This window comes from Ursus arctos, unplaced genomic scaffold (genome assembly GCF_023065955.2).
Source record: "Ursus arctos isolate Adak ecotype North America unplaced genomic scaffold, UrsArc2.0 scaffold_25, whole genome shotgun sequence".
Classification (NCBI taxonomy): domain Eukaryota; kingdom Metazoa; phylum Chordata; class Mammalia; order Carnivora; family Ursidae; genus Ursus; species Ursus arctos.
In genome coordinates this window covers 35900421-35927188 of record NW_026622930.1, presented here as the reverse complement: position 1 = coordinate 35927188, position 26768 = coordinate 35900421, and the positions used below count along the sequence as shown (strand labels likewise).

General features: G+C 44.0%; 1 protein-coding gene across 1 annotated transcript in view; it reads left to right on the top strand.

Moving 5' to 3' along the window:
• Positions 1-25131, top strand: part of RHOJ (ras homolog family member J) — an 81149-nt gene extending 56018 nt beyond the window's left edge. Inside the window, exons 2-5 of the mRNA XM_026486912.4 lie at positions 1411-1469; positions 12395-12559; positions 14708-14803; positions 22974-25131. Of these exons, the coding sequence (XP_026342697.1) occupies positions 1411-1469; positions 12395-12559; positions 14708-14803; positions 22974-23120 (467 nt within the window). The 3' untranslated portion in view covers positions 23121-25131. The remainder of the gene's footprint in view (positions 1-1410; positions 1470-12394; positions 12560-14707; positions 14804-22973) is intronic.
• Positions 25132-26768: the final 1637 nt, after the last annotated feature.

Below are 26768 nucleotides of genomic sequence, written 5' to 3'. Positions count from 1 at the left end.
GCTCGGTGTCACCTCCGCTCCCACGGCTTGCCTGACGGGGAAGGACCTCAGTGTTTGCAAGCCCCTCTCCTGTCAGCATCGCCCCGCATGGAGCTGGGTTCACCCCGCCCGCAGACACACTTGAAAGCACCCCCGAGGGAGCGACGGCAGCCCCGTGCGCAAGCTGAACACACGTGGATCGGGGCAGACGAGAAAAATCGTCCCTGGTGTCTCCGGAGGCAGCGCTTTTAAATGAGCGCTTTTCAGAGAATGAGCCATTGAGGGGGACCTGGCATCCAGGTAGCCCAGGAACCTGAAACCGAACAAGAGTCCAGTGGGTCCTGAATCAGCAAGTCTGAGCAACAGGCCGGAGAACGGGGCGGCGGCGTGTGCGGGGAGCCGCCATACAGGCTACTGCACAGAACTTTCTTTCCTGCACAGCTAATGCTGGGAGGAACCAAAACTGGTCTTTACACGGCATTTGCACATTTTTCGATCAAGTGGGGGGAAAAATCATATTCTCCCTCACACTTTACTTCCTTTTTCTAAAAAGAGATTAAATGGGGGGAGGGGAGAATTTAAATTCCCTCTTTGCATTCACCATGAGGTTGTATTCCTTTTGCATTCCATGTGTTCCATCTCAGCTTAGTTTCACGTTGAGACTTTATTTCATCTCCAGACATGTACAGAGTGGTCGGTATCCCTCTATTCCTTCTCCCTTTTGGACAGCAGTAAGCCTGCTGGGTAAATCAAACCGTCCACTTTGCGCACTGTGTACACCCTTCAGGTCTATGAAAGCAAACCCGGCAACATCTCCTCCTGCCCTAACTTTCAATATTCTAATGAATCAGGTGCGCTAAAACACTGGACTATTTAATTTAAAAAAAAAAAAGCTTTTAAAAAGATTAATGTGAAGCCCTTCTCGTTTCATTATTAGCTTTGCCTTATAGACTATAAAATATGCAGGCGGGTTACTATCGTTGGTTTTCATGATTTTATTGACATTTCAGACACAGACCGAAACAGAGAGATTTCGAACACAGAAGTTGCTCACAGAGTTCTGTACCCTGAAAGGCGGCTCGAACGAAACAAAAGAAAAAAATAACCGAACCAAGAAAGGGTCCAGCATCCTTTTCAAGAGCTTGATATTCGAGGGCCTAATAGGGATCCATGAGTAGCCCCCAGAGTGCCCTTGTGGCTCCAATAATATTCAACTCGGTTGAGAAATTTGGACTTGACTGAGCCCATCTGCTCTCACTGCAGGCCAAGGTTACCTTTCATTTGGAAATCATGCTGTCAGCTTGGTTTAGAATATACATGCGTGAGGCATATGCTTCTCCTTACTGCCCAGGAAGACACTGGCATGGAGAAATGTGAAGCCTCCTGATGAAAGCCTGCATTTATGGACTCTTTTCTTCTCTTCTCCCCTAGTTACTGTGACAGTGGGAGGCAAGCAACACTTGCTCGGGCTGTATGACACCGCGGGACAGGTACAGTTTTGCTATCTTGATTCATTAAGGGTTTGGGAGTGGGGAGAATGATCCATGTGGCTAGGCATATGGGAACACTTGGGACACTTCTGCACTTGGGACAAATTTATTGTCTATCTAAATGACAACCAATGGCACATTTTTTATATCTTAACGACGTTTATAATTACAAAAAACCAAATCATTACATTACTCAAGGTGTTGATGGGCAAATAACAATTCATTCATTGGTTGATGACGATCAATAAACAAATAACATATTTGGCCAAGGGCCTCAATTTCTTCCTACCCACATCAATTCCAAATTCAGGATTAATGATCAATTTTATAAATTTTAGTTTCACCCATTATTTTTTTTCATGTTATATTCTTTGCCCAGCCTTTATTTGAATTGCCTAATGAGCATGGGAAGGTCCAAAAAGAGATGGGGGATGGGGGGGGGGTGGGGAAGGGAGAGGGATTAAGTGTTGGAAAGAAGAAAAGCCAGGATCCTGACCGGTTTCCAAATGTGAGGGTCGAGCCCTGAATAACTGGAGGTTGACTCTAAATTCTCTAAGCTTCTTCAAGTTGGAGAACGTGGCCAACCAGTAATGTACGGCCACAGACTAGAAAGAACCCTCAACATTTAGCAGTTAGCACATGCCCTACTTGGATAAAAATGCCACCTCATCTTTCTTTCCTTACACCCCACACTCCATGAAAAGTTTCTAATGTTACACATTCATGAGTTAAGCAATTGATGGCTGTGGCCCAATTTCTTTGATAGAGCTTTTGTTACCATTGGGTCATTGACTTAGGTCAAAATCAGCGGGTTGTTCAGTCTGTCCAAACGCATATATCTTAAGTCCTTTGGAGTGAACACTGACCATGCTCTATCCCACTGTGATTTTCCTGGTCATTATTCTTTGTAGTTATGCATTTGTCTGGGCCTTTTTTCACAATTATCTGGAGATATGTCTTTTTTTTTTTTTTTAAGATTTTTTATTTATTTATTCGACAGAGATAGAGACAGCCAGCGAGAGAAGGAACACAAGCAGGGGGAGTGGGAGAGGAAGAAGCAGGCTCATAGCAGAGGAGCCTGATGTGGGGCTCGATCCCATAACGCCGGGATCACGCCCTGAGCCGAAGGCAGACGCTTAACCGCTGTGCCACCCAGGTGCCCCTGGAGATACGTCTTTTTGCTCAACTTGAAAACTCCGTACTAGGAAAAACAATTAAAATGGCATTCTTTGAGGGATTTCCGTGTGTATTCGCAAGGACCATGTACAAATACCTGTGGAACATTAGATGTTAATGTCGGGTAGGCCCTGACAGTGGGGAAGCTGGAAAATCTTGCACCAGAGTCAAGACTTCTAAGAGTTCGTGAGTTACCCTTCATTTGCAAATGGTTGTTTTAGCCAGCTGCTTCCAGGAACTGGGGAGTGGAGGAGACTTCTCGCACCCGTATCTAGACACACAACTAGGAAAAGATGCTCCAAATGTCTAAATGGGAAACTTGGTTTGGCTCCTCTGAGTTAAGGTACAAAGGCCTTGGTGCACCTTGCTGCTTGACTGCCCCTCCGCCAGAAAGCCTTCTAGCAATAAAGGTACGCCACTTTTTGGACTGAATTTGCCTACTTTCATTCAGTCATATAGTCATTAGGGTGTCCCCATTTATCAGAAACTCACAGCCTGGAAGAGAGAGGAGTTTATACCCTTCATCCCCATAGTCAGAGTTTTTGAATATAATCCAGTATGAAAAGTTCAATACAGCAAGGATTATTGCCTGGCTCTGAAACCTCTCTGTTTCCTTCGCCTTCTGGAAAGCTCCCTGTGGCCCTCACATCCATCCAGTGCTCCCCTCTTCTATAGCAATCCATGACAATTGTTAGCTCCTACACATTCACTGTCCTTAGAACAAGCTCCCCAAGCCTCTGTTTAATCTCAAATCCAATAAAACTGTTTAAAAGCTCCTATAAAGTTTAATTATTCTTTCCCACTGCTGTCCTTTTTAGGAAAATTTTTAAATAACACTAGTATAGGACTTGAAGCTCTAAAGCAGTATAAAAATATCCTTAAACTCCAAATTGAAGAAAATAGAATGATCCAAACCTCTGACACAGAAGCGATGGGCACTGATAAAATATCACAACGAGTGGATTACAGATATTTCTTCAACTTAACTTGTACTCTAATGTTTTCCACCAGCTCCTTTGAAAGCTCAAAGGTGGACAAGGTTCATAGCGGAGCATGCAGCCTGGGGAAAAGGAATCAGAACACATCTTGGAGTTCCTTCTAGGCCTAAAATTCTATGATGAGGACTTTTAACAGACTACTTCAAGAAGGCCTAAAATACCTGCAGTAATTATGCAAAATGATTTGAGGCTAGACCCAAGGGAGACCTCCCAGCAGCAAAGGATTATTAAGTATTGGAATGTGTTACACTAAAGGGTGACGAGTAATTCATTTCGTAAATAGTGGAGGTTCTCGAACTTGAGCGGATACCAGAATCACGTGCAGCTTCTGTGAAAACCCAGCCCCTGGGCCCCACTTTCAGAATTTCTGATTCTGTCCATCTGGAGGGGGGTGACAAGAATTTGCATTTCTAACAGGCTTCTTGGTGCTATGGCTGCTGGTGTGTACACCATATTTTAAGAAACACTTCTAGGGGCATCTGGGTGGCTCAGTCGGTTAAGCATCTGGATCTTGGTCTCAGCTCCAGTCTTTTTTTTTTTTTTTTTTTTTTTTTTAGTTTTTGGTTCCCATGTTTTTGTTTCTTTTTTTTTTATTTTATTTATTTTTTTATTATATTATGTTAGTCACCATACAGTACATCCCTGGTTTCCGATGTACAGCTCAATGCTTCATTAATTGCGTATAACACCCAGTGCACCATGCAATACGTGCCCTCCTCACTACCCATCACCAGTCTATCCCATTCCCCCACCCCCCTCCCCTCTGAAGCCCTCAGTTTGTTTCTCATAGTCCATAGTCTCTCATGGTTCATTCCCCCTTCTGATTACCCCCCCTTTCTTTATCCCTTTCTTCCCCTACCGATCATCCTAGTTCTTATGTTCCATAGATGAGAGAAATCATATGATAATTGTCTTTCTCTGCTTGACTTATTTCACTTAGCATTATGTCCTCCAGTGCGGTCCATGTTGCAGCAAATGTTGAGAACTCGTTCTTTCTGATAGCTGAGTAATATTCCATTGTATATATGGACCACAACTTCTTAATCCATTTGTCTATTGAAGAGCATCTCGGTTCTTTCCACGATTTGGCTATTGTGGACAATGCTGCTATGAACATTGGGGTGCATATGGCCCTTCTCTTCACTACATCTGTATCTTTGGGGTAAATACCCAGTAGTGCAATGGCTGGGTCATAGAGTTCAGCTCCAGTCTTGATCTTAAGATCATGAGTTCAAGCCTGACGTTGGGGGGAATGGGGGGGGGGAGAAGAATCACTGTTCCGGAACCTTGCCACTCAAAGTGGTGGTCCACCAGCAGCATCAACATCACCAGGGAGCTTGTCAGGAATGCAGATTCTCAGGCCCCGGCCCCAGCCTACTGCATCTGAAAATTCGTTTTAGGACGATCCCCACATGATCCATATGCAAAGCTCTACTCTAGAAGTCTTTGGGGTCCAAGCATGGCTCTCACATTAGGAGGACGCAGCGGAAAATACCCCTTACCTGAGTTGATTCCCCTGGTTCTACACCATGGCCAATAAGGCTTTGCGACATGATCCCCAAATTCCCATCGCCAGCGAGGCAGGATCATCCACTTCCTCAGTTACATTCCAGCAAACGTCACTGAGGTCACAAGGTTAACGAACATTCAACTAATTCAAAAATACTCCTATGGCCAGAGTTACTAAGAAAGGGAGGTGATCTCAAAACCAACTGATGAATCCCTGAACCGCAAAAAAGAAATAAGTCTGTGAAACCAACTCTAGAAGGCCATCTTGCTGCGAATAATTAGATTTCCTTACACGAACAAACCAGGAAGTAGTGCCCTCATCTCTGTCCGGAGCTGCCTGTGGGTCAGGGTTGATGAAAACCACCTCAAGAGATACATGTTCTGAAAAGTAAAGTGACCGGAACTCGGTATTTCTACCTTCAAAGTCAGTGCTAGACAAAATGCTTTAACCCGGCTCCGTCCACATGCTCATATCTAGTCTACCTTGGACACCCCACCAGGCCCCAGCAGGTGCCCCTGAGACAAGCTCCTGGCCCTTCAGAGGCCCACCAAGCATTTGCTAAAGACGGTTGATGAAGAAGTCACACGCATACACGTCCAGCCCCCAGCAGCTGCTATTAAACATGAGCTCCCTCCCCAAATCCCTGAAACAAACGAGTATTTGGACTTTGAGTAGAATCCTTTGAAAACGAGTATTTGGACTTTGAGTAGAATCCTTTGAAAACAAAGAGTCTTGGGAACGCTGGTTCATCTGTGAGGTAGAATTCCAAACATTTAAGGCAATGAGGTGAGGGATTTTTCGCAGGCTGACTCTGCACGTTACCCCTCAGCTCACGCTGGAGAGGCAGTAAGGCCGGGCCTGCGTGCCAAATCGCCTGAGGTCATGCCAAGTCATGCCGTACAGCACAGGCCCTGGCAGCGTAGTACTGAAAGTTTCTCTCAAAGGGGTTTCTAGAGTTCAGAACTTTGGCTCGGCTACAAAGAGCCCCAGAGCCGACTTTTCCATGACGTACTCGCAGGCCAGCATGTTTCGAGTACGTCATTAGAGACCAAGCAGAGAACAGGATGCTGGGGTGGGGACACTACAGCGAAGCCTGGGCATTTGCCAACCGAGGAATGCCAAACTGGGGGCCCGGTCTGTCCCAGGTCATGGCTCAGAGCCAGACATCCTCCAGTCCTGCTCCCAGACACCTAAACAGAGCCTGCCAAGGCAGGAGACATCTTGCCTCCTCCATCATTGGGCCCTTGGCTAACACGAGTCGTGTGGGCAAAGCCCCACCTAGATTGTGGCCCCTCAGGCCTAACCCCAGGGTAGACACATCTCAAAGGCCACATTTGCAAACGTGGCATTGGTGGCACTGCCAGGGAAGAATGGGACTCTCCTGGTGTCAGGAGCTGGGTTTCTCGGCAAGGTGAACCCCCGGGTTCTCTGCATACAAGCCCCACTGGATGGGGGGCTGTCTGTATGTTGGCAAGCATGGAATGATGTCTGTCATGGAGAAGCCACAGCCCCCAGCAGCTCAGCTGTCACCAGTGACCAGAGAAGTGTGAGAGGAGAAAGGCCATCAGCCACACACCTCCCTCAGCCAGGACTGCACCCTGCATGTCTTCACCTGTCCCGATTCCTGAACCGCCTCTGCCCCCAAGAGCTTGACGAGGCATGGGAGGCAAGTACAGCTGGGGTTCATTCATGGCAACACAGGGTCCGCTTGGAAGGACATGAGCCTTCCCTATTGCCATTGGCTGACCCCAAGGGGCCATCTGGAACACGGAATCTGGTATCAACCCTCCACGGAAAGTTTGCCTAATGCCTCAAAACAAACATTTTCCTCAATGAGCAACTCAACTTTTCCTGCTCATATGCATTTTTTTTGGGGGGGGGCACAAAGAGAGGCAGCAAGAGAGGGAACACAAGCAGGGGGAGTGGGAGAGGAAGAAGCAGGCCTCCCGCTGAGCAGGAAGCCCAATGCAGGGCTTGATCCCAGAGCTCCCAGAGCGCTGGGATCATGAACTGAGCTGAAGGCAGACGCTTAACCACTGAGCCCCTGCTCCTATGCATCTTAATGTGGTTTTAGAAGTGTGCAATTTGGAGATCAGGAAGGAGTTTGCTAACATGACAAGTTATCAGTAAAAGTAACTGTAGGACACAATCTTACTTCTCAAATTATTTTTTTAAAAATGGAGCTGTAGGGACATGGATTCACATACAATTAGAGTATGCAGGCATGTGGGTCTTGTTACTATTCAGTTTCAAGAAAGTGAAGTTCAGATTCAGCCCTGGTACCCACTGAGGGCGGGGCCACTGCAGCTGTTGTTCACGGGACTTACTAATTCAAGACAGTGCTCTAAGTGGTTGACACACACTAATGCATTTTTATTCTCAAACAACCCTACGGAGCAAGCACTGTTATCAACCCCATTCTACAGGTGAAGACACTGAGGCCGAGAGAACTTACCCGATGTCACAGAGAGTCACCGGCAGTGCTGGGATGTGAACCCAGAGAAAGTGTCTCCCTGGCCCATGCTTTTAAGCACTCTGCTACACTCCCCCCCTCTGGATGTTGCTCACATTTTCCAAACCAAGCCTGACACATCTGAGTGTACTTATGGGAGAAGATAAAAATGAGGTGTATGCTACAATCTGGGATAAATGTCACTAAACCCAAGAGGACTTGGAAACAGAATTCTATTTCCAATTGAATGTGGGTAGAGGATGGGGTGGGCTTGGGGTTGGTGGGGTCTCAGTGCAACTCTCCTTGTCACTCAAAGTGTGGTCCCTGGACCCGCAGCATCAGCATCACCAGCAAACTTGTTAGAAATAAATTCTCAGGCTTCATCCCAGATCTGCTGCTGAACGAGTAGCCGCACATTAATAAGACTCGGGAGTGCCTAAAGTCTGAGAAGGACTGGTCGAACTGTTTCCCTTCCTCACCACCTGGACCATGACGCTATGGCTGTTCCAGACATATGTGGAAGGCATGTGGCCATCTGCCGAGGCTGCCCCTGAACTGCTCTTTCTTCATAGTGGACCGCAGTCATCCTAGAGCACCAGATCTGCCTTCAAACCAGTCTCCCACCTTCAGGGTAAAGATAGTGGAAAGTACTCACAAGCCTACCTTGCCCCAGATCCCTCCCTATCCCCTGAACTCCCCCCATCCACCCCAGCCCTTTGTGCATTTTAGCCCTCCAAAGCCCCACTCAAGCCGTAATTTTAGACTGATACACTGTCTCCTCTAGAAACATTCACGCCGCAGTCTCCATTCTCAGTCTCAACATTGTAAGGGGCCTCAACTACCAGCTAGACCACGTCTCCATTTCCCATAGCCCCTTTACAGCATCTCCACATGCAGTCATCCAAGCTGGGCTCCAAATGTGCCCTGTTGTGGAAAACATACCGCCTGGTACAAATTCAAACCCCCCAACCTCCTCCCGCCCAGCCCTCGCTCTCCAGACGACGCTTCCCTTTATACATTCTGAGGCCCCCACCACAGTCATCACTGCAGCCTGTGGCTAGTGGGGGCGACAGGAGCCCTGCCAGCCCACCTGCGAGCCTCCTTTACGGATGTGTTTGCTCTGTGGTGCTGAATAAATCACTCAGTCTGTCTAGAGTCTGGCTTCTTCAACTATGAAATCAGCTGAGGGGACCCGGAAGTACAGTAACCTGGAGTTGTGACATTTGAATTGCAACACGGTCACCTGGAGAGCTTGTAACACAGATGGTGGGGGGGGGGGGGTCCGCAGCCGCAGGAGGGCTGGGCAGGGCCTGAGGGTGTGCATCCCTTACACACTCCCAGGCCAAGGCTGCCAGGCAGGGTCACACTTGGGGAGCCCCTGCACGAACCGAGCTCTAAAACCTCTTTCTGCCCTGCTCTGATCCAGTCAAATAAATATTCTACTATCACAGAGCTAACAAAGAGCAAGAGAAACTTGGCCGGCCTCACTTCCAAATAAACGGAGTTACTTCTACATTTTCGTTTTCTTTCCCCCAAGTGGAGAATCAATTCTTATTCACCTTCTAGGCTTCATAAAGCATCTTTAACAGTGCAGGAGACAATTAATCCATCTTTTTGAATGGAGTTACACAGTAGAACTGAGGCTTCTAAGGAAGAGATACCCAGAATACCGAGCAAGATAAAGCCCCACGACGGACAAAGGGCCCTGGCTACCCTGCCAGGAGTAAATGATCAAAACCCCAACCTCCTCTCACACTCCCACCTACAGGCCCCGCAGCAACCCATGGTCTTCTTAGCTCTTCCCGAATGGAAGCAGAATTGCTTTGATAGCTTCTGGGTATAGAATCAAATAAACATGATCCTTTCAGACCACTCGATAGCTGTTCTACCTTATCTCGTTGGGACACGGCTGTGCAGGTCTTGGTTTCCGGCTTTGAGGTTTTAAATATACAGTGTCTGCTGCCATCTGGTGGTCTTTACTAGCAACTGCAGGCCATGAAATACCAAACCTGCAAAGTCCAACATTTCTGAGATTCCTGGGTAAAGCATGAGTCTGTATTAAGATTCCCAGATAACTGAATTTAAAAAAAAAAATGCTTAAACTGTCACTTAAAGTTCTGAGCTGAAACAAATAATGTGGTCACCATTAAGAGCTGCAGCTGGATTCAGGCTAAATAGCCCACCCCTCTTTCAATAGTTCTAAGACATTAGCTCATTACCAATCTTCCCTAAAACTTAACTTCCTCTTCGATGAAATACGGATATGGATGCTGCCATCTCTCCAGTGCTATTGTGAAGATTCAACAAGGTATTGCATGTAAGTGCCTGAAACAATGCCTGGCCCTTCTTGCCAAGCCCTTAACGCAACCTCAGCAATGAGGAAGATAAGGATGATGCAAATCAGTTATTCTCAATTCCACGTCAATTCCAAACCGATGACACCAGAAGGCCCGGATACCCCAGCCCGCTCTCCAAAAACTGTGATTCAATCGGTCCTGAAGTGTGGGGAGAGAGGCAGGTAGTTGGCTAGCAGGGTGTAGGGATGTTATTAAAGTTCCCCAGGTGATTCTAGTGAAAACTCGGCTATAAATGACCGACAGAAAGCCATGTGCTCGTTTGCAGGTCGCTGCACCACTCCGTGAGCGGCATGTACGGACTGTGTGCTGTGGACAGGGTATAAGTAGGGCATGAGAAAAAAACAGCATGGTCCCTGATCCATTTATCACAATCCAAATGGGAGGATGAAGTGGCAGAGAGCAGGTGGTATCACGAACATCTGTAAGTTATGGCCTGGAAAGAACCCGAAGCCTCACAGCTGCTCCCTAAGGGAAAGCCCCAGAGGGAAAGGAGAGCAGTGCAGAGACCATGGGCAAGAAGGTTTGGTTACAGGGCTCTCGTATAAAGAAGAGGGGATAGTGACAAGAAATCAGCTGTCCACTTCCCCACTGCCTTGCCACCGCCAAAACACACACACACACACACACACACACACACACAGAACAATTTAGCTGCTATGCAACCGGCAGGCCCCGCCCAACAGCCCAGTATGACCAGTGTTTATTCAGCAGTGCACCCAACTCTGATGATTTGCTTAAGAGAAATGTGATCAATGAGCCACTATAACTGATTTTCTCAATTCTTTTAGTTCACTTTTCAGGACTTAGGATTTTTCAGCATCCTTGCCATCTTACACCGATTTTGTTTAGATAATTAAAACCTTTGCTTAGGTTGTAGTAGGATTAGCAGTGGTAATAGCTGCAGCCTGTGTGCTGAGTCCCTGCGGGCTGGGTACTTGGAGTAGCTCAACAGTCGATCAGCACGTGCCCACCCACCAGGGACTTCCTTCCAGTCACACGTGTAGGTACATACTACTCCTTTTTCATAAAGACATCCTGAGAGTCAACAGAAGGATAGCAAGGTGGATATTTTTAAATATCCATCACGTATCAAGTTTAAAAAATCACGTGGCACAACAATTGAACTATGCGATCAATTTATCTTTTTTAAACTAAATAAGTAAATATATAAAATGCAGAAGGATACTGTTAAATCATGGCTCCCTCTGGGAAGAGAGAAAAACTAGTAGAGATCACATACAGGGTGAAAACAAGCTTTCAGTTCTACTCTCTGTATTACTCTAGGTAATGTTTGGATTTTTGCAATGAACATATATGGGTTTTATCATTTTTTTTTAAATGTTCGGAAGAGTAGTCAGGACCCTAATAAATTAATGGCTATGTCGCCCATGTCTATGCGTGGGATAAGTGTGAACATACAGGTTTCCTTGCCCTATGTATGTCTAGGGTGTGCATGTACATGGTGTCTACACATACATGAAGTATGCATGGTGTGTCTGACCAGTATGTCAAGTGCGGGGTGTGCAGACATGAACGTCTCCGTAGCATATACAGTGTAAGTATACACACACATGAAATTACTTTTGGCTTATGTGTTACTAAAGTGTATGAAAATATAAAACGTTATATTGAAATAGCAGATTTACCATAGACTCTCCTGCACTTCACATACAAAAGGTACTTGCTGACATTTTCCCAAAGTTGAGATGATCCGATGTTTTGCTTTGTCTTTATCGTCTCCCACTAAAACAGCATACACATAAACATCTTACGTAACCAGGAACTCTTCAACCAGAGCATATTCTGATCTGAAAAGTGTTTGGGGGAAAAAAATAATTAATCTGGTATTTTATTTACTGGGCCACCTTATGGCCTCTAGGTAGACTTGGAAGGAAATCCCAAATGCTGAACTCTAAACCCCCACACAGTATTATTTCTACAAAATTGTGGTGTCCGATATGGCAACCACTCTTTGCTTTACATTTACAGCTAGCTTATTCTAAATTAAATTTGCTTACAATTTTTAAAGATTGTATAAGAGAATCGCTGTGCTTTGACCAATGGCACACTAATTTAAATCATATTCAATACGACATAATTCCAATGCGACAGGGAATTGCCATAATCCTTGTTGAATTATATAAACAGGTGAACTTTATAGTATGTAAATTATTTCATTAACGCTACTTAAAAAAATTATTTTCAAGTTCTTCTTTAAAAGGGAGCAATTTACAATCTCTATCCACAAGGAAAAGGTGTTTTCCTGACTGACGGCTCCCTTATTTCTAGTAATACCTGCAGGGAACCACCAGATCCCAGGGCTGGGAAGGAACCGGGTCACAAGGCGCTGCAGTGGAGTCTTGCCCCGGACACCCAACCACAGGGACCCGCCTTTTCCTAAGCTGTACAAACCTTTGCTCTTCTTCCTGCAGGAGGATTACAACCAGCTGAGGCCGCTCTCCTACCCCAACACCGATGTGTTTCTGATCTGCTTCTCCGTCGTGAATCCTGCCTCTTACCACAATGTCCAGGAGGAATGGGTCCCAGAGCTGAAGGACTGCATGCCTCATGTGCCTTACGTCCTCATAGGGACCCAGGTTAGAGGCGGCAATGGTGGGTGGGGTCTGCAGGGCAGGAGGGCAGCAAAAAAGGAAAGACAATTTAGGTGTCTCCTGACCATCTTATTTCGCCAACACAAGAGAACAGTATCTCAGATACATCAATCCGAAAAACAGCCTTTCTTAAGATCTGCATGATTATTTAGCCTGTGGTCAAAAAAACAATAGAGCTATTTAATGTGAAGCAGGAGGTTTCGATGTGGTCTTTAAAAATTAATCTCTCTGCTTTTTATTTTTAAATAACGAAGTACTTTTTGAAGTAAACACCCTTCTCCAGCCCTGAGTGGGAGGAATGAGGTGGGATGTCAATCACACTTACTGCCTATTTTTTTTCATCTGAAATCTACAATTGTTTGGAAGACATAAAATAGGTGTGAATGTCAAAATGACCCCAGCAGTCTGAATGGGCACATTATGACAGGAACTTCTTACCACCACTGGAAAAGGAAGACAGAAATTCATTCTTCTCTGTTCCCTTGAAACCTCTTGGTTTTCCGGATCTTAGGAAAGAAGTTAAAAACAGATGTACCAGATAAACAAACCTGTGATTGTCAAAGGCTTTGAAGTGTTTCGAAAGCTAATAAAGTTCTATAATTTGAATTTCCAACATAAGCCAATTGCACAAATGTGTTCAAGATTGTTCCTACTTTTTATAGTTTTGAAAGAATTGTGTTCTTTGCTACGTTAAAACCTAAATTACTATCCAAAGACACAGAAATGTAATAATACATTTTTATTGTTTTTTATACATTTTTATTGTCATCTGTTTCATATGCCCCTGCTTTCTATTTCTCATTTTACATTGTTTAACAGAGAGAAACTTTTAAAAATAATAAAAGGACTTCCCAGAGAAGATATGGACAGATAATTAACACATCTAAAAGTCAGAGTATAGTTAATGCTTCAACTCTGAAAGATCATTGTTTAAATGCAATCTTTTTTTTTTTAAAGATTTATTTATTTATTTATTCGACAGAGACAGAGTCAGCCAGCGAGAGAGGGAACACAAGCAGGGGGAGTGGGAGAGGAAGAAGCAGGCTCCTAGCGGAGGAGCCTGATGTGGGGCTCGATCCCAGGGATCCGGGATCACGCCCCGAGCCGAAGGCAGACGCTTAACCGCTGTGCCACCCAGGCGCCCCAAAATGCAATCTTTTACCTTAACTCCAGATGATAATGTTTGGCCATATTGATGGAGCCTGGATCCCCGTTGCCAAAATATGTAACAGGACATAAACACCTTTGTGCAATTTGAGCTGATTTTACCATTGGTGGGCACTGCATTGAACAATCAAGACCAAAAAAGAAAAAACCCACAAGTTAGTAAACCTGAGCAATGTGCTTATAAATGGAACTCTAAGATATGAATATACTGGTTTTTCTTTACAATTCAAGCCCACATTTACACCCATTCATGGATGCCTAGGTTCACACACACAGTGAGATTTTAAAGCAACTAAAATATTTAATTAAATTATCAAAACTAATCCAAACCTATATGCCATTTTCAAAGTAGTCTTGCCTTTGAAAAGATTAATGCTTATTCTTTGAGCAGAGCCTTTGGGAATTCCTCTTTAGGACGTGCCTTCAGAGCCTGCAGTGACATTCCTTAGAATATCCTCACAGGAAGCAAATCTTTATCCCAGTGAGGGTGAAGACAAAGATGTGTTCAGAGCCAGGAAACAGACTACTAAGAAATGAGTAATACAATTTGGGATGAAATGAGGCATCACTGTAAGGAAATAAAACTGATCGATCATCGTGCATCTCCTATAAGTGCGATCTAAAAAAGGAAATTTCAGAAATGCCTGAGACAACCATGGGATACTTGGAGTAAGTCCTCAGCTCCCAGAGGACTTGCTTTTGAAGAAGAAAGTACATGGAAAGCCTGATGTTTACATTTACAAAGAAACTGCTTTACTTTTTTAGTGTAACATGGGTATGTGTGTGTGCCTCCTTAAAGAAAAGTAAGCCACTTCATAGATCATAAGCTGGGGGGGGGGGGGGGGCGGGGGACTCTACCATGTCACAGTTTAAAATCGCGGTTAAAATCGCTGGTTAGGTCTGAACAAAATAAGTGAGTTTATCACATGTGGTTTTTTTGTTTTGTTTTGTTTTGTTTTTTGCCAGATTGATCTCCGCGATGACCCCAAAACCTTGGCCCGTTTGCTGTATATGAAAGAGAAACCTCTCACTTACGAGCATGGTGTGAAGCTTGCAAAAGCGGTACAGTCAGATTTGAATTTCATTTTAAATATATGCTGAGACAAGAATTTGGTGTATGATTTGGAAGGGGTGAGCCGCGTAGGCTTTTGCTGTAAAGTGCACCGTGTTCAAGGACCTTCCGCCTGCTTCACGCTGTCCCCTCTGTTCTAGGTAGGCTGGAAGGGACCATTTGGTGGTTAGCATTCTTCCCAGCCACCATTGTCTGTTCCTTGTTAGGAAAGAAACTTGGTGAATTTAAACCACTGAAGCACTTATCATTTGATTTAGCAACCTTCCGAATATCCAGTGGCTGTATTTAGTGTGAATAAGGGGAGTCATTAGATATGTATTTGTATATCTCACTGCTTGTTATCAATGCAATTCATTGAAATGACCCCATAAAAGGCACTTTGTGATTTCCTTGGGAAAAAGAGAGTAGCGTCTGGTAGGGTTGTATTCGTTCACTATCTAATGAACAGCCACTCTGAGAGGCTGGATTGTGCCACAAACAGCGTCTAGAAGATCAGCATAGACCAGAAGGTAACCAGCTGCTGACAGTCAGTCACAACTAGCTCACAGCTGGGACTGTTTTCACCGACCTTTCTCCGTTCTTGAGAGCGTCGCATGAATGGTGATTCTGACAGGGGAATTTTTTAAACCAAATCTTTGTCTCCCAGTCACCACCCAGATGTGTACAAAAGCAGACGCCAAAATGGACACAAGAGGAGGAGGTGTTTTATGCAAGAGGAGGCTTTGCAATCATATTTCCATTACCTCAGTCCACCTCATTGATTTAGTCACAAACCCCTAGGCCCAGGCTAGAGGTTTCAGAAATTGCTCTTTTTCTAAAGAACCAAAGCTTCTGGGGGCGCCTGGGTGGGTCAGTCATCTGAACATCTGACTCTTGGTTTCAGCTCAGGTCATGATCTCGTGGTCATGAGATCGAGCCCCAAGTCGGGCTCTGAGCTCAGCGGGGAGTCGGCTTAAGATGGTCTCTCAGCCCCCACCCAACACACTCGTGCTCGTGCTCTCTCTCTCTCCCAAATAAATAGATCAATAAAATCTTTAAGTAACTAAAGTTTCTAAAGTAACTAACCCTGCAAAACGCATTCCCTGGGCAGAGAAGGAGTCACCCTTTTAAACCGGTCAGGAAGGAACCTACAAATTCTTCCCGAATAAAAATGTATGCATTTCTCTTCTTAAAATGTTCTTCTAGGCACCAAGACTAAGCGATACACTCAAATAGAAATGAATTAAATAGAACTATTGTTTTATGGATGCAATACATGAGAATGTCTCATACATACTTGAGACAACACTTCCTACTTCCGTGAATATCATGTCAGGACTACTCATTCGAGCCATTCATTGAGTTCTCGCGATACTAAGCACTTCACAGGCTCTGTCTCATTTCAGCCTCTTGGTAACCCTCTGAAGCAGACAGTGTTTGTCTCCCCTTGCAGGTGAGGAAACAGAGTCTTAGGGAGATGACCATGTTGGATTCACACAGCTGATAACCACATGAGCGACTTTAATCCGGATCTGTGGATGTCACCCCTGTGCACCTGACCACGGTGTAAACTGTCTCCTCCAACCATTTATTTTGCCTCCTGTAAAATGGGTACACGCCTATAGGTTCTTCTACCTCCTCCTCACACATTCCAGTTAACTTCCCTCACTAAGGCACACAGACATATGGCTCCACAGACAATTGTATGTGAGTCCCAGCTACACGTTTTTCACAACCCGGAGGTCCCCCCAGAGAATCAGCTGGTGCGTTTTGCAGGAGCTTGGTCTCTGTGTCCCTTGCTTCTGTCCTATCTCCACCAACATGTTGTCGGCGTCCTGGCCTGACTTCTCATTTAGGAAGTTGTTTTTCCCTCTGAAAAGAAGCCACTCCACAGCCGCCATCTCGTTTCATACTTATTTTAGGAACAATGGCTGAGTTCACCACTCTGTTGCCTTTTGCCAGTTTCTCCTAGCAACTGCTCTCAGAAACGGAGCGAATCATGTTTAGCTTACGAAATCCAATTTAGAAGAAATCCAAGCAAGAGTTTAACTTGTTTCATCACAATGCATGTAATTATAGAGATGCTCTAAGTTTCTCTGCTCCCTGACTTTCCTGTCAAGTAGCTCATAATAACAGCAAGCATCTACGGAGCGTTTGCCGTGTGCTGGGCTTTATGCCAAGCGCTCTGCATGCCTTGTCTTAATTAATCCTCACAGCGACCCCCTGAGGTGTGTGTATTACTAGCTCCACTTTCCTAGAGGAAACTGAGGCTCGGAGAGGCGAAGGCAGAGCTGGGCTATGAAACCGCTTTAACCCCCATGCTCCTCTGCTTCCCTCCTCTATTCTGAAAAAAAAAAAGAAACCCTTAGGTTTGGGGCTTCTTTTTTATATACTGAAGCCCTGTATTTTAATGTGCATATTCTCCCCATAGTTTAAATGCTTTGCTAGTTCAGATTTTTCATATTCGGTTCCTTTTGTTCAGTACTTTTCAACGTCCAAAGCATTTTTCATCCATCAATCTCTTTTTAGTCTCAAAGGGCATTTTATTTTTAAAGGATATTTTCATATCATACATATTTACAATTCTTTACACTTGTCAAACATCAACCACATTTGCATAAATATTTTGTACCAATTGATGATAAATATTCATTTTTGTCCTTCTACTTGTTTGATCCTCCCTCTTCTTGTCATTATTGCATTTCTTAATCTCCAGCCAGCTTTCCTCATTTGCGCATGTCCTTACTATCACCGGGTTTACTTGTCAGTAACTGACCGAACACCCGGCATGTGCTGGGCGCCTTGCTACACCATAGCTCGAAGATTATAGTTCTCTGTGCATTCTCTTTCCCAAGTCCATTTGACACAACCTAAACCTGTATTTTCTGACTTCAGACTTCCTGAGGTATTCCTTGACAAAACGTTTTGCTTTGTTCAGCCTCCAGCCTCTTTCTGGCCTCTCCTGCTATCCCCTTCACCCTGTGCTTTTCTTACTGCTGTTCTCACTCTTTGTCTTGGTACCTGTTTCCCGTTGGCTTTGGAACAAGTCTGCTTAAACCAGTGGGTTTAAAACAGCAAAATTGCTGCAGAAATCCTGTAATCAATGTTCAATCATCTTTTTTTTTTAAGACTTAACTTATTTATTTTAAGACTTATTTATTTATTTATTTATTTATTTATTTATTTATTTATTTATTTAAGAGAGAGCAGGAGGCAGAGGGAGAGAAAATCTGAAGCAGACTCTGCGCTGAGCACAGAGCCCGACACGGGGCTCGATCCCACGACCGTGAGATCATGACCTGAGCCGAAACCAAGAGTCAGACGCTTAACTGACTGAGTCACCCAGGCGTTACTCAATGTTTAATCATCTTAATCAACCGGGGTCTTTAATACCCACCTACTGGGGCGCCTGGGTGGCTCAGGTGTTTAAGCGTCTACCTTCGGCTCAGGTCATGATCACAGGGTTCCTGCATCAGGTTTCCTGCTCAGCGAAGAGTTTTCTTCCCCCTCTGCTTCTCCCTCTGCTTCTCCCCCTGGCTCCTGCTTTCTCCTTCTCTCTCTCTCTCTCTGTTAAATAAACAAACAAAATCTTAAATAATAATAATTCCCACCTACTAACTGCAAAACTCACTGCTACCCTCCTTGTTTTGTGTGCCAGCCATTTCTTCTCTCATGGCCACTGAAAATTGGTTATTTCACTGCTGGGGTCTGGGTTGCCAAAATGAAGCCCCTTCCCTCAAGAGGCCCCTAGGCCAGAAGAGGAGGGTGACCAGCAAACAAAAGCCTGTCCCCTAAATGAATACTTAGTACTGAGGTAGCAGAGAAAGGGGAGTGATGGACACATTCAGGAAAGGAGGATTCCAAGACAACTTCTCAGAGCAGGTGACATCTGAGCCAGGTTTGAAGAATAAGGGCCAGTTTGTCGGATGGACAACTGGGGACTAGGGAGAAAAAAATTCCAAATAGAGAGACCAGTACATGTAAAGGCATCCTTTAAAGCACAGGGAGTACAGTGGGAAGTGATAAGCAAAATTCCACCCACAAATGCTTTCATCAGTCCACACATGTATTTTTAATGTGATTTAGTGGCCAACATTGAACAATGGAAAGTTCTCATGAAGATACATACACATTTCTGGCTTCTTTAAAAAAATCAGGTCTGGCAACGCTAGGCCAGCATTTCCTCATCAACTGCAACCCTAACCCTTCAACAGTCTTTTAGACAAGGTACATACCCTTCAGTTTGCCACAATCCCCACCACTCCACATTAACCTACACTCGAGCAGTGCACGCACATTATCTATCCACCCCTGAGCTGGCAATCTCTGCTTTATAATCTTACAAAAAATCAGCTGCAAATCCATCCAGCTTAGAAACATTTTTCCTCTTTGAGCAATTTGTTACGATGAAATTTATCGCACAAGCTGTTGGGTTCCTTTTCCTTTTCTTGGCTTTCAAGTTGCCTGCACCTTTCCTAATTCTTAATAAGAGAGAAAAAACTTCTCGGTTATTCACTGGTTGTTTAGATACCAGCTTCCTCTGTTTATTCCACTAATATTTTCTCTTCTCTCCATTTATAGGAAATGCCTCGCTCTTTGGCCCAATCCTCCCTCATCGCCCTCACTACATCCAAAACAACGTCTCCATTTGTTCATTAGTTTTGCTCTTTCGGCCACATTTCTTTTCCTGTGCTAGAGGCAGCCCCACAGAGTGGTTAAGACTCTGGCTCACAGGACAGACAGATTCAAACCTCTGACATTGTTTTCGTTGTGTGCCGTTCCAGAGGTAACCTCTTCACTCTAGCGTCAGTTTGCTGAGCTCCAAATGAGAATGGTGACAGACTTACCTCGCAAAGTCCTTACAGCGATTAAGTGACCCAATGAAATGTGAGGTCCAGCTCAGCAAACTATAGTTGTCATTACATTCACGTGCCTCTGGGAAGCATCTATGGCTGGGAAGATCTCTTTGCCTTTATTCCTTCCAGTTACGCTCTATTTTATTCTAGAACTTGTCCCACCTCCGCAAGGACAACCTGGAAGAAGTAGGAGATTTTCTTTCACTCGATTGGTCACTGTGGGTTTTATTTGTCCATTTGTTTGTTTGCTTAATTTCTTCTTGTCAGACTCTTGTCTGTTCTGTACATGTCTGATAAATTGCCCAGCTTTGGGGTGATAAATTCCAGCTATTAAAAAGCTATGAGAAAAGTGTTCTCTCAGTGTACATTCCTCAATCTCTACTTTTTTTCTGGAAAATAAGTCATTTTGGCAAAGCATGTCACAGATTGCTAACATGTGTATCTAAACAAGCATCCACAAATCCTGGGCTCTTACGGATCATTCTAAATATTTGGCTATGTAGGTCCCTTTGCTCCAAGAGGCAGAGGAAGCTGTAAGGAAAGCCATGTTTCCTTGAGACAGTTTTCCATTTCACACCATTGAGGTCGTAAATGAGGTGGTTTCTTTTTAGCTATGTCTATAACGTGGCTGTGCCTTTTCCCTGAACCCGGTGATGAAGTCTTCTCTCTGACCCTCAGAGCCCTTGATACATGGTTAACAAAATAGCTGCTTTCTAACTGGGTTCTGTTTCTCACACATATTTCCCAAATCACACCCCAAATCCGTTTGCTACTTTTCCTGGAACTATCAGTCCGAAACAATGTTCTATTAACCCAGTTACACAATAATGCCTTGATCCACTGTTTCATTATCTTCAGAAATATCCGAATGGGGACAGACACAGGTGGGCTCCTCCTCCACCTCCAGAAAGCAAGCCCTGCCATGCGGCTCACGGCACTCTGGAGGGAGGACGACACCATACCCCCACCCAGAGCCCCACGTGTGAACTGAGCCCAGCTCTCCTGTAATCTCCGGAATTGAGGGAGGCTTGTGATCTTAGTGGAGAGGCATTCCAGATAGAACGGCCGCACAGCACTCTCTGGGTATTTTTTCAGGATGACAGAGAAGAGGCAGGACATTACAAGCAGTTGTTCAGTTGACATCTTTCTTCTCTAGAGTGGTGTACGTTTCACATGTTCATAGCAAGCACTGGCTACAATCCCAAAATGTAATCGATGACATTTCATGACATTATTAGGAAAACTTTCTCTATTTTTTATCCATCTTTTGCATCCAACTGTTTTTAACCATTTAAAAAAGTCAATTTTTGATTGTTTGTTTCAGTGGTAGAGTTTAGTGATTCATCAGTTGCATATAAAAAAGCCATTTTTTAATCCAAAGGCCAAACCGTGGTTAAAATGAAACCATAAGATAGTTTTTTAATATCCAACATCTTTTCTGTGGGTATTTTCCTTTAGCTCATACAGTATCTATTCTTTATAGGGAAAAAAAGGTGCATAATATCTGGACCCAACCAGAAAAACTTTATTTCATGCTTAATTTTTGATCAGTTTCTTTTTTTTTAAGATTTTATTGACTGATTGATTGATTGATTTGAGAGAGAACGCGAGAGAGCACAAGCAGGGGGAGCTGCAGAGGGAGAGGGAGAAGAGGGAGAAGCCCACGTGGGGCTCGATCCCAGGCTGAGCTGAAGGCAGATGCTTAATCGACTGAGCCCCCCAGGTGCCCCACGCAGAGCTGAGTGATAAGGGTAACTGTGGAGGAACAAAGAAAAGAACACACGCCAAGAGACCCAGATTCTGGTCTAGTTCTTTCACTTTCTGGTTGGGTGCCCTTAAATAAAACATTTTACCTTCTGGGGCTGTTCTCACTCTACCCTAAGCTAAACTACAAATTCCTTTAGTCCACACTGCAAACTGGCTGGTCGCTGCCAAAGAAATCACACATTAGTGTCTTGGTTGGCCCACAGAGTATTTTTTAAATTGGTAATTATCAACTAAAAATCCGAAAGTCCAACTGTACAAAGACGGGCAAGAGGGAAGCATGGGAACGATGGTCCACAGCAGAGTAAGACTGCCAGCCCTAGAGGGGATGTGTGCTTCATGTCTGCCATAGTTTCCACCTGTCCCTCCTGTCTGGCACCTGCCCTGCTTTCCTCATTAACAGAAGCTACTGGAATAGGCATGTGATTTTGATTTTGCTCCCCTGCTTTAGTCATGTTCTGCTGTGGCTTCCAAGGCCTCACCATCCAACTACCCTCTTGTGAATCTGCTTTACTTTTTCAGTTATTCCTATAATGTGAAGTATATAATAAAAGCATTTCTCCAGATGTCCCTAATATTAAAAGGCCCACATCATATCATTTGCTCATACCAAGCTTATGAGCAATTAAAACTCTGAGTCTCCCTCACGCGAACAGTCTCATGAATTTGACTGCCAAACATGGTCTGCTCTGGTTTGCTATTTTTTAAATGAGAAGCTATAGTTCTGGACTGAATTCCTACATTCCTCAAAGGGATTTTTGTGATTATCAAATACACCATAGTATGAAATCATCAAAAGCTTTGAAATGAAGCCCTAAGCAAGAACAAAATATTTTTATCATTTAAGTACACTTACAACGTGTGCTAACAAGGAGGGTGTCTCCATCAGTAAATGTATTTTATCATTTTTATTTTACATGCTTTGGGTTTTCAACTCCTTAGAAATATGCCTTTTAGAGTATGTTAAAACCAAACAATTATACCAATTGGATATTACCTTGCTGAGAGAGACTTCACCAGATGTGCACTGTAGTGAAGAATGACCTGTCAAACCGTATCGCCCACTCCCTTTCTCTATGCTTTACCAACCAAGTCGACACTCTCCCTTCCCGCATACAGAAGGAGATACACTTCACTTGTACCAGATTCACACATTCCGCACGCATATGAAAGGGTGCTAAAAACAACATCATGTAGCCCTGTTGTTCACAGAGTATATTTAAACCGAGTCACTGCTTTTGAATCCTCTCTCAATTTTTACATTGTTATATTCTCATATTAGGAATGGGCAGCTATAGATCACTTTCAGAACTTACTGCTTAACCAAAGGCAATCCACAACCATTCATTGCTCATATCAAAAGTAAAAAATATAAAAATTAGGATAGTAGATGCAAATGGAAATGCAAAAGAAAGAAACAAAACAACAACAATCCAAACCAACCCCAGGGCTGTTTGTGGGACAAGCAGACGCAGCGCTTGGCTGGGCAGGGGGCTGATACCACTCTGCTTTTCTCTTTTCTTTCCCTCTCACGCCGCTCTCTCTCCCTTTTGTGTTGAAGATCGGAGCACAGTGCTACTTGGAATGCTCGGCCCTAACTCAGAAAGGTCTCAAAGCGGTTTTTGACGAAGCGATCCTCACCATTTTCCACCCCAAGAAAAAGAAGAAACGCTGCTCTGAGTGTCACGGCTGCTGTTCAATTATCTGAGGCTGCTGGGGGACCGGCTTCCACCCCACGTAAGGGTGAGAGTGGCGCCGACCTCTGAGGCCAAGCTCAAGCCAGGAAGGAGGGCGCGACCAGAGAGGAAGCCCCTTTGCACGGAGCCTTGCTCCTACCCCGGGAGCCCCCCGCAAGCACAGCACACCAACTGCCACGTCCCCCTTACCAGCCCGAAGCGCCCGCATCGCACCCTCCAGGAGAATGCTGAGCCCGCCGGACGTCAGCCAGCGCCGGCTGACCGTGTCGCACACGAAGGCAAAGACCATGTTGCGTTTTGCGTTTCCCCTCCACGAACGGGAAGCCGACGGGAAATCATCACCCAGAAACCAGAAGAGGAAGTCGGTTCCTGTATTGGTGGCCTTACCCCATGTCTTCTACAAAACACAGGAATACTCTACTAACCTTGTTTCCCGAATCTGTTGTTCGACCTTTGTGTCTTGCATTTATTTGTATTATTTTAAGAAATGTACTAACTTACCAATTTCCTCAGGCCTTACAAGTCCATACCAAATTAGCCTAAAGACAAAGTATTTTATATTCATTTCCATTTTCAGTCTGTTTCTACCAAAGCTATCAGAACCAGCAGGTACCTCTAGAGGAATGCCTGACAGTAAGAAGAAAACAAGAAAATGTTACAACTTTTGGAAATTTACAAAGCCAAGGAAAAGCAGCACCTGAATTTTGTGGGGCCCACATTTCTGCCAAAGATTCACCCTGGAAGTGCTTTCACTGATGGGTAGCCTTATTCTTCTTCCATATTTATATTGTCATGGCAAATTACAAATGAACTATGTTCAAGAAAGTAGTATTTCTGCTTTTTAATCAAACTGATTGAGGGAGAATATGGCAGACCTAGGTTTTAAAATATTCTTTATTCAGCAAAATTAACTTTCCTGCTCCCTCCCTTTCCGGGCGCATGCCCTTTTCCTCCCTTAATTTCACTTTCTCCCTTGCCCAATAATAACCAGATCTAAAAGAAAGACCTGGCCATGGGCATGAAAAAGTAAATGTTTAAAAGTCCCCAAAGGTTAAGCAATGTGCTTCCATATTTCCACTTGCTTCAACCTGAAGGGATTCTCAGGTTGGCCCACATCCGCTCCCTGTTCTGTTTAAATGACACTGTCCAAGTACAGCTGGTACTAATATATTGCCTCTGCCTATTTCCTACACTCATTGTCCCAAACGTGTATTTAGGGGATGGATCTGCAGGTACCAAGCTCTGAATCTGTTTATCCCCTGCTTCCAAAATGCTTTGCTCTATAGAACAGGACCCTCTGTCTTGGAAAGTCAAAGCCCCCAGTAAAGAATGATGTGCCCTTTTTATATGCCTCTTCCAAAGAGCCAGGGATTCTTGTTATCACAGAGTGAATTATTTCCTAGCTTTTAATTAGAGAGGATAAAGTCTCCTAATTGGTCTTATTTGCTTACAATTACCCTGGAAAAACCCAGGTAGGCACTTTACTTTTTATTTCAATTGCATAAGCAAAGTGCCTCTTTGCAGCATCAAATTACACCAATCTTAGCATAAAAATTTCCGGATTCACACTCCTTCTGTTGGAAAAATCCAATCTTTCTAGTCCCTTCTGCTCCTGGAGAAAGTCCATAAAAGAGAAACATATGATGTGGGTCTTTTCTGTTAAGACCTTCCATGACATCCCCTCAGTTGTTTGGGTTTTGTTTGTTTGTTTAGAATTTCTGGAATGTGTTTTCCCTTCTTCCATGTTGCAAGTCCTATTTCCCCGCTCTCCCATCTAGTCGCTAAACATTTTCTTAAACATGCACATACACGCACACGCATACACAGACACAGACACACCCTCCAAACTAAAAGAAAACGAGAGTTTTGTAAGTAAAAGCTTGACATTTAGAGACAACTAGGACTTTCTTCCCCTGTAAATGGAAGTCAACTGTGCATAAACTATAACTCTGCAGAAGTTATGGATTCATTCTTTACAGACAATAATGAGCATTTAGCCCTGTAATAAATGAAATGCTGTTAGCCAGGTTTGTTGTATTATTGCATAGTTACATCTTACTAAAGGGCCATTCCTCACTTCTCATTGATATGGATGAAAAAGTCAGTGCTGTATGTTTGCTCCACCAAGGAGAATTTTCCAGATGTGTGCATCCAATAAGCAAATGGTTCCCCAGGCCATCACCTCCCTACTGGACCACGGGGATTAACTTGTTCACAGTGAGAAGATCACCCTCTCACCTAGAACCAGAACCTGGAGAGAGACTGTTAGTGTCTGGGTGGAGACACTCATTACCTCAAGGTCATAGGAGCTCATTATTAAGTAAAATAATGAAGAATAAAACAACCTAAATGAGTTAATGTCATTCCACCAAATTAACCATGTATTCCCTGTTTCATGGCAAGAGGTAGTTCATTTCACTAAAAAGTGTTTCCTGCCATAAGATTAAACAAAACTATATTCTGAAGCCAAAGATCAGAAGAGATCCAAAAGAAGGATCTGAAGAAGGATCCTTGACCCTTGACCATTTTCCAGAGTCAAGAAGGGGCAGCCAATCTCCATTGGAGGGTAGAGTCTTCACTTTTCAGAGCTAGAAGAGGCCCCAGAAAATATAGTCCAACTCCCTCATTCTACAAATGAGGAAACTCAAGTCCAGATGGGTCAAAAGAAATGTGTTGTGGCAGAGCTGGAATAGACGTCAGCATTCTCCTTCCCATCCTGCACCCTCTATTCATGACCACACATACTGAGTTGTAGTTCTGCAGGTGTATTATTGGAGTTGCATTTGTTCATCCTACAGATCAAATACATGACTTAGGCCACTAAAAATTAGATAATCCATCACACCAGTAATAACCTAGAGACAAGAATTTGATCTGCAGTATGCTTGGAATCCACGACATACAATGTACTGTAATCCCAATCTAATGGCACAGGATACAGCAATTTAATCCCAATCTAATGGTTTAATCAAGTAGCTAGTTTGACAACTTTGTTTTTTTGATCAAATGATTGGTTATTTGGTAGAATTAATGGACTCCCTGGGCTATTTTGCAAACACAAAAGACTACCACCAGAGTCAAAGCCATGTCACGGTAAGTAATCTGGGTTGATTTCTGCCAAGAAAAGTTATACTCAAAGAACAATTACTGAATGCAATACTACAGCAAGCCTAAACCAGGAAGCAGTAAACTGGGAAATGAAAAAAATAAGTCACACACATGGAACAAGAAGGAAGTTTTGGTCCTGAGACTCCAATAACAATATGTCTGATCATGATACACAAAGAACCATTTGGAAGATTTCTGGTCCATAAAAGAAGTACCAGATGCAGTGGATGTAACCAGACACAATTTGCAGAGAACCATCAATGAGGAAATAATATTTAAATGGTAGCAAAGGAGAAATAACAACCATGCTCACAATTTAAAGGGAAATTAAAGAAAGTTAAACCCCACACTTGAGGTCAACAAAAATGTACATTATGTGGAGTGGAGGTTCTTGTAAGCAGTTAATAAACTCGCCAGGTAGAGTGTTCAAAAAGAAATACTTGACCTGAGGTAAGCCTTTAAAGAAGTAGTATTGCATTCGCAAAGGCAAACTCATCCATGAGACCAAAGTGATGGAAGATTAGAAATTGAGGTTTTGCTTTAAAGGAATG